At 46.2% G+C, this 9,062-nt stretch overlaps 1 protein-coding gene across 1 annotated transcript in view; it reads right to left on the reverse strand.

Moving 5' to 3' along the window:
* Positions 1-215: 215 nt before the first annotated feature.
* The window catches only part of PIK3C2B (phosphatidylinositol-4-phosphate 3-kinase, catalytic subunit type 2 beta), an 86,064-nt gene continuing 77,217 nt past the window's right edge, over positions 216-9,062 (reverse strand). The window contains exons 35-36 of the mRNA XM_010854253.1: positions 462-515; positions 216-332 (exon numbers count right to left, since the gene is read on the reverse strand). Coding sequence (XP_010852555.1) covers positions 216-332; positions 462-515 — 171 coding nt within the window. The remainder of the gene's footprint in view (positions 333-461; positions 516-9,062) is intronic.

Genomic DNA, 9,062 nt, shown 5'->3' on the forward strand with positions numbered 1-9,062 from the left:
ACTCCGGCCTGCGCCGCTCCACCATAGATAGGAGCCCTTCCGCGGCGGCGGCTTCCTCGGAGGCACGGACCGTGGAGATTCCCCTCAGCAGCGCGACCCCGGAAGGGCTGATCTGGGAGGGCAAGCGGGTGCAAGCGAAGCTCAAAATGGCCGCAGGGCCAGCGCCGCGGCAACACCTCTCCAGACAGGCTGACTAGACGAAGGACGGCGGCCGGCTACGCCACCAGCCCCGCGCCGCCTGACGTCACTCGCCGGGCCGGGGGCGGGCCCTTCCGCGCTCTTTCCTGCGGCCGCCGATTGGCCGCGCCCAGGTCCCTGTCGGCTTCCTTACTCTCGGTAGACCCGGTTGCGCGCGGGAGGTTGCATCAGCCGGATCCAGGCTTTGCGCGTGCGCACTTGCAGCTTAGCGGTCGCCTAGGAAACCGCCCCTCCGCCGCGGCCCGCCCTCCCTCGCCCCCTACCTCGGCGCTCTGGGCCCAAGGGAGCGGCGTAGACGGGTGGAGAGGGCCCTGGACCTGTTAATGGCGTGGTACGTACCCAAGTCCAAGTGTACACGTATGTTTTAGACTTGCATGTATTTATGCAACACTGTGGTTCCAGTGTTATTCACTGCTAAGTAGATCATCACCCTAAGATTTAAGTCCAGTAAAAGTTGGGAGATGTGTAAATATATATCTCGTGTTAAAAACACTAATAATGTGGCGTGATTAATAAGTCTTAAGTGAAAAATGAATCATTATGCATTCCTGCCCGCTCGGTTTTACGATTTCTAAATAACGGTTTAGCGTTACCTAGGATCCAGCTTTGAGGTCTTTCAGCATCTAACCCACATAAGTCTTTCATTTAAAAATGTGAACTGTTTCTCAGGTGGTGTCCCTGTTTCTTCAAATGAGGCAAACAGAGGAGGAAAGAAACGGAGCCTCTAGAACTGTTTAGTCTTTGCTTCCCCTTCAAGTCATATTCAAGTCATATTTGTATCCTGAGCCCCTAGAACCATGGGATACAACACCCAAAGAAGAAAGCACAGAGAATTATCCTTTGAAAAAAATTGTGTCTATCAGAGGGTAAGGAGTCTGGAGAAGGAAATGCCAACCCACCCCAGGATTCTTGCCTGGGAAATCCCACAGAGGAGCATGGCGGGCTACAGTCCATGGGGTCGCACAGAGTCGGACACAACTGAGCGACTTCAATTTATAATCTTAGTTGCTACATTTGATTCTTTCTTGTGAGTTTGATCTTAGTCCATTTCTTTATTTCTAATAAAACTTTTTAATCAACACCTCTGAAGTGAAGTATTTGTTCAGAGGGAGTGTAGCAGGTTTGAGCCCTGGAGACAGCTACAAGATCTTTCAGGAACCCAGAGGGCGCCTCTTGCTTTGTTGAGACTGTTGGAAGAATGGCCACTTCTTTCTAGGAAACTAAGAGGTCCGCAATTTCTATGGTTTATCCCCTTTTATCTTATTATCCATATCTCTAGCAATAGCTCATTTACAATTCAGAAAAAATATATTAATAATGGGAGTAAGTTTAATGACAAGAGATCTGGGTATGCAAATTAAATACTCAAAGCTCAGTGGGTTGGTGAGTGAACTAAATTTCTAATATCGTTCCTCTTCTAGATAGATTAGAGGCACTGCTGCTGCTGCTAAGTCGCTTCAGTCGTGTCTGACTCTGTGCGACCCCATAGACGGCAGCCCACCAGGCTCCCCCGTCCCTGGGATTCTCCAGGCAAGAACACTGGAGTGGGTTGACATTTCATTCTCCAATGCATGAAAGGGAAAAGTGAAAGTGAAGTCACTCAGTTGTGTCCGACTCTTCGTGACCCCATGGTCTGCAGCCTACCAGGTTCCTCCATCCATGGGATTTTCCAGGCAAGAGTACTAGAGTGGGGTGCCATTGCCTTCTCCAGATTAGAGGCACAGACATCAGCTAATATTTGTTATGTATCCACTAAAGATTTTTTCCCATCATCTGTAGAATAAAGGCTCTGTACAGTCTGTCCTTTCCCTAGACTTTTCTAGCCTTCTCTTTAGTAACTTCCCTTCATGCAGGTTATACTCTGAGGAACACTGGATTTGTTCCATGCCACCGTTCAGTTTCTCAGTCAAGAAGGCCCTCACCTTCTCTGTTGTATATCTACCCATGCTTCAAGGTTCAGCTCCAATGTCAACACCTTCTCGAAGTCTCTGCTGACCTTCACAGTCAGAACTATACCGCTGTACTCCATTAGAGCATGTAACACACTGCTCTGTATATATCCCTGTAAATGTTCTCTCCTGCTGGTCTCTGCTTGTTGAGGGCTGTATTCCAATACCTCGCACAGTAGTTCCCAAAGTATGATTTGAGCACCCCTGAGGATCCCATTTTAAGACCTTTCCAGAGGGTTCTCAAGGCCAAAATTATTTTCACAATGATACTAAGCTGTTTTTTTTTTTTTTTAACTTTCCTTTTCTCATGAATATACAGTACACATGTATCTTCTAGAGGGTACATGATATGTGATCTGGCAACAGACTGAATGCAAAAGCAGATATGAGATCCCAGATGCCTTCTAGTAAGCCAGATAGGAAAGACATTGGGAAAAAAATGTAGAACGATGCCCCTCTTCTCGCTAGACATTTTTTCAAAAAAAATTTTTTTCTCTTATTTATTTAACATGTAATGGGTTTATATTTTTAAATTAATAAATATTTTTAAAAAATTTCAGGTTTGAGTTCTAAAACAATAATTATAGATATAATTTACATAAACAAAATTCTTTGGGGTCCTCAACAATTCTTAAGGAATTGTCCTTCCCAATTCTTAAGGAAGGGATCGTGAGACCAAAACGTTTAGGAACCACTGACCTAGGATGTTGAGTGGCACGTGATCGGTGACCAATAAATGTTTGTTGAATGAATGGAAAGAGTATTAATACTTTAAAATAATAGCATCTTCCTTATGGCCAAGTCTCTTACATTCCATTCAGCTTTGTTACTACCACCACTTGCCTCCCCCCAAATATTCCTTAAAACATCTTGAATGGGCCTTCCTTCCCCATCTGATCATTGGATATATAATTTTTACTTTCCTTACCTTGGAATTTGCTCTAAAGGGAAACAATGGGATCATAAAGTACTGGAAAACTTTAAGAATATGTGACTTTGCCTTGTCAGTCTTGGCAGGAAAATAAAGTGTGAGCCACCTCCTGAAGCCCGCTATCTAGCAGGCAGCAGAGGGACGGCAGCTCTGTCCGCAGAGATAGCACTGTCTTGCCAGGGCTGTGTGCCTGCTGGTGAAGACAAGAAGTCTTTAGACAGGCAAGCTGACTGGCAGTTTGGCAGAAGATAATTTAAACCTCAGTTATATTTATTTTAAAAGATTTTTCAGGGTCTAAGGTAAAGGGTGTGTAGCTTTTCCCTTCATTTTTCAGTCAGTACCACCTCCAAAATTATTTTTCAAGTATCTCACACTCTAAAAACCACCTTCTATCTTTCCAGCTCACTGCCTTGAAACCCCTGTTCAGCTGCTATCACTGCCCTCGCCAAACCTCCAAACCATCGCATTTACCACGTTTTTATGATTCATCACCCTCTTTCTTTGCCTCCTTACCCAATCAAGAATCTCATAATCCAGTATGAAAACTGCCCCCATGCAAAGACCCTTCATTCTCATGCTCTTCTCCTACTCCAGAATTCTTCTCTGGCAAAATTTCAACCCTAGCGAAACCCAACTATCCACTTATTCTGAGCCTACAGTCTTGCCGACCTTGAGAAAAGCACTCAAACATGCTGACTGACTCACTTCCTCTTTGTGATAACAGATTTCATCCATGCCAGGCATTCTTACATAGTTCGTTTTTATTTTATTTTTTTGGCCAAGGCATGCAGGATTCTAGTTTCCCAACCAGGGATTGCACCCACCCCCGCTGCAGTGGTGCAGAGTCTTAACTACTGCGCCGCCAGAGAAGTCCCCTTAGATAGTCCCTTAGCAGCTTTGCATCGCCTCCGCTCAGCCTGTCTCACAATGTTTATTCAAAGTTCCAGCATTCCCATACACGTTCTTCTCAGCTTATGGACACACCTCCTACTTCACTGAGAAGACAGATACAACTGGACATAAACAACTTCATTTTTTCACCACCGAATCCACCAATCTACCTGCATCAGGACCCACATACTCTGCTTTTGATCCCATTATAAGCGAAGAAGCCTATTGGATCCTATCCCTTCATGTCCATTTGAGGAATCTGGCCTCCTTTATCTCCTCTTTCCTATAACATGTAATTTTTTTTCTTAAACTAGTTGAACACTCACATTAACATGGGCTAATATCACCTATGTTAAACAACAAATAACTTCTCCTTAGATACTTGCATCTCCAAGTTTCTACACCACTGCAGCAAAAATTTCTCAAGAGTTGTCTACTCTCACAGCCTCCACTTTCTCTGCACGTATTCTGTCTTCAGGCTACTCCAATGTGGGTTTCATCCCAAACACTCATTAAAACAGCTCTTATTGGGACATTCCTGGTGATCCAGTGGTTACGAATCTTCCTTCCAGTGCAGGGGACACAGGTTCCATTCCTGGGTGGGGAATTAAGATCCCATATACCGTGGGGCAACTAAGCCCATACGCATCTCAACTACAAGCCCATGCACCACAACGAGAGAAGTGCACTGGCCACCACAAAGAGCCAGTGCAGCAAAAAACAACCCAGAGTTTATCAAGATCACCAAGAACATTTTGCCAAATCCAGTTCTCTTACTCGTGGGTTGATGTGTGCACCCCTAAAAGATGCTGAAGTCTTAATCCCCCAGGACCTACGAATGTGACCTTATTTAGAAATATCATCCTTGTACGTTAAGATGAGGTCATGAGGGTGTGGCCAAATCCAACATGACTATGTCCTTGTATAATGGGGAAGTCTGGATACAGACACGCACGCACGCACACAGGGAGAACGCCATGTGAAAATGAAAGCAGAGACTCGGGTGAGGTACCTACAAGCCGAGGAATGCAAAAGATCGCCAGCAAACCACCGGATGCTAGCAAAAGGCGAAGAACAGATTATCTTTCTCAGCTCTCAGGACGAACCAATCCTATACCTTGAGCTTGGACTTCTGCCCTCCAGAACTGAGATCAGTTTCTGCTGTTTAAGCCACCCAGTCTGTGTCCCTCGTTGCAGTAGCCCGTTTCTTCAGACTCACATGACATCATTACCGCAGTGTCCCTACAATTCCAGGGCCTCTTCCTCTTCCTCTAAATGTTGGCTGCATCAGAGCTCAGTCACCTGTTGCTTTGTTTGTTTTTAAGCCTCTCTAAGTGATCTCATCCAGTTCCACAGCACTAAATGCCAACTTCCACTTCTCAACTCCAGACTGACCCTTCCCTGAGACTTCAGATTCCATCATCCTACTTCTCCACTTGGATGTGCGGACATCTCAGACTTACCATGATCAAAATAAAACTCTTGAGATCTGCCAAGGCCATCTTCCCCATCCCATAATCCCCCTACAGTCCTTTTCACCCAGTTGCCAGGCCCCTAAACTTAGGTGCTAAGTCGCTTCAGTCATGTCTGAGTCTTCATGACCCTATGGACTGTAACCTGCCAGGCTCCTCTGTCCATGGGATTCTCCAGACAAGAATACTGGAGTGGGTTGCCAAGCCCTTCTCCAGGGGATCTTCTCGACCCAAACCCACATCTCCTGCATCAGCAGGCAGATTCTTTACTGCTGAGCCACCAGGGAAGCCCCCTATCGGTTCTACCTTCAAAATATATCCAGAATTGAACTACTTTGCCCCATCCCCGTCGTAATGTCACTCCCCTCCTAGACTACTGCTTCCATTCCTGCTTGAAACAGCAAAAGAATGATCTTTGACTACGTACAGTGCTGTACTGTAATCCCTTTCTCAAAACCTTGTAATGGCATCTCCATCACACTGGGAATGAAATCCAGAGCTCTGATGGACTTTAAGAGTCAATTCAAATATCTCCCTGTGACGCCCATTCTGTCTGCCCAACCCCTCCCCTTTTGCACCTTGTCTGGGACACAGCACTCTAACCGCGTTTCCACGTCTGCCTCCCTAGCTGGACTCTGAGTTCCTTGAGGACAGGATCCACATCCTTGTTATCTTAGTAGTCATTGTGCTTGGTACCCACTTGACCCAGAGAAGGGCCATCAGTGTTGTGAACAGACGTATCAGACAAGTCCCAGACACCAGAATTACCTCCCAACTTAAAAAATGCTGCCTCACTTTTGAACTTTCAAGTCTAATCTAACCTTTACCTCCCAAACCCTAACAAGTCCAGTTACATCATTTTTACCACCTCCGGGGCTTCTGTTTCTCTTTTCCCTGGGCACCCCTCCCCCTACACTCCCCAGTCCTCATTCCCACTCCCTCTGGGTGGTTCAGATTTCTACCCCATTTGGCCAAGAAATTTCCTTAACTAAGACTCTTGCCAGATTCGAGTTCTAACTTTTAAAAAGTCCATTGGGACTTGCCTAGAACTGCAGTGACATCTCAAAGCCACTTAGAAACACAGAAGGTAGGTTATCACTTACTACTGTTACTACTAAAGGTCCCTTGGAAGCCCCACAAAATTTCCCAGCATGAAATATGACTCCACACTGGAGACTTTTGAAAACTTCTGAGTAAACTGCTTACAACAGGGGTCACATGACCTCCAGCTTTCATGTGGGTTCAATTCTGGGCGACGGCTCGGCTCTAACAACATAATCATTGTGTGGCATCTCAAAGGTTGTTTCCTCTCGTATGAAACAGGCTTGGTTAACTATCACTAGGCAGGAAACTTCTTAAATGCAGAGAACCATCTTCATTTATCTTTGTAATCTTTGCTTCCTGGTAGAGAGGGCCCAGTGCACAGCTCCAAGGACTGTATTCTTCGAGGTGGAGGCACGCCCCCAGGTAGCAGTGACTGGTGAGCACAGTAAATGTTTGCTGACAGTTAACAAATGAGCCATGCCTACTTTCCAGCACAGCTGTAATGAAAAATGACATGCATATTAATACAATCCAAAACTATCAAGTGCTTACCAACTTAAAGGATTGTATTAAACACTGCCTAGAAAAAGTAGCACAGGTTTGGAGTCAAACCTGGGTTCAAATTCTAGAGCCAAGGCCGACTATGTCCTTAGGCAAATTACTTAATTACTCTTGTCTGTAAACTGGGAGATAATACTACTCACCTGATCAAGTTGTTGTAAGGAAAGATTCAGCTGACACATGCATATAAAAGTTATCGTTTATGGAACCATGACTAACATTATCATCTTCATCTCATATGTCAGATGTTTTAATCTAAACATGAACCAATTTTGAAAATGACAGTTTTGTTTTTCTAAACATCATTTATTAGAAAATACAATTCCAGAGAAAGTAGGAGATACAAGGACATCTGGGAAGTGGGTACAGTACACAGATCTCTTAAATCAGGGGCATCGAGGGTCAATGTAACATGAGCTACAGGCAAAAAGCCAGTAACACATCTCTGGTCCATTCACCTGGAGAAGTTCCACCTCTGTTCCCCACTCTCCCAACTCCTGCTCACAACAGCCAGCTATATTCTTGGCATTTTTACTTTAAAAGTTTATAACTTCCTTGCTGCTCTGTGGCTTTAATCAATGGAGCTTCTTTCTCCAGTTATGGAATGAGTTAACAAAAGGGGAAATTTCTGATCCTTGTTGGAGCTGCGGAGGACAATCCAAAGAGTATCCCCATTTAACTCCATTCCCAAATCACTGGACACAGCCACCAATTTAAAAAGTTAATATCAAATTCAAAGTTGCTCCTTCTTTTTTCAAGGAAGACAACCCTTTGGAGTAAAGCGCACGAGTGAATTTCAAATCCATTTGGTAGGGAATGAAGAGTAATAAGAAATCAGAGACCCAGTCCCTCCCTCCCAGCTCAGCTCAATCCAGCCTCCGCGCAACCAAAGAAAATCACAGGAAAAAAACCAGTTTTGATGGGATCCCCCACCCGCACCCCTTTTCTTCAGTTAGGGCATCCCTTTGGCTCCAGAATAATAGGTTTATGGCCCCACAGAATGGAAGAAATTCTTATAAAAAAAATGACAGAAATGGAGTTTGGGAGAGAAGCAGTGACAAGAAAGGAGTGGCAGGCGATGAGGAAAGCCCCCGAGGCCAGCCAGCAGGCGGCCCCGCCCCAGGGCCACGGCGCCCACGGTCACACCGGGCAGCAGTCCATCCCGCCAGAGGGGGCTGCAGGGAAAGGCCCACGGGGGACCACCCCAGCGTATTCACAGGGACAACACGGTCCCCAGAAAGGCTGACGGAGGGGCCAAAGATGGTGTTCAAGGCATGTCCTAGCAGAGTAGGGCAAGACCAGAGGAAAAACTCCCCCCAGACGAGCCCAGGTCCCTGAACACAGGTCCTCTGCAGAACCCCGACCGGAAGGCCCTTCCGCACACACACACAGGCATCACATTGCTCTCCTTTGGAGGCAAAATCAGACAGGCCCAGCATGCAGGCCTCAGTCAAGCACACCCAGCCCTCCCTGCCCCTCCCGACCTCCCTCAGGGAGGGAGGGTGCTCCCCGAGGGCCCACTGGGCCCCTCCCCAAATAATTCCTATAGATAGAAACACAAAACAACAAACAAAAACCTAGGGAAAGTCCAATAAGAACCTTAGTCAAAAAAGTCCAAACAGTCTTCCTCTTTTGCCTTCTGGGGCACATGTAAGTCCCTTCTCACAAGGCTTCCTGTCCAGTTAGGACAACATTACTATTTCATTTTTAAAAATAAAAATAAAGATACCCACCCACCCTCCCGCTAAATGCTACTTCTACAGCGCACCTCACACACCTCAATCCAGGCATTGCTCCCTTGACACAAGGTAAACTTAAAACTTTGCTGCAACCTCACAGCCTCCACAGGGCTGCTCATCACAACCAACTCAAAAGCAGTCTGCAGAGGAGGGGCCAGCAGAGAGCATCTCTACTCTCCTCGCCTCCCACCCTGGAGGCCAGGACGGCAGGGAGCCCACCAAGGGCCATGCCCCTCCCCAAGAAGGGACGAGTCCTCTCCCCAGCTCTGCCGTGAGC

The sequence above is a fragment of the Bison bison genome, unplaced genomic scaffold (assembly GCF_000754665.1).
Source record: "Bison bison bison isolate TAMUID 2011002044 unplaced genomic scaffold, Bison_UMD1.0 scf7180017864338, whole genome shotgun sequence".
NCBI classification, from domain to species: domain Eukaryota; kingdom Metazoa; phylum Chordata; class Mammalia; order Artiodactyla; family Bovidae; genus Bison; species Bison bison.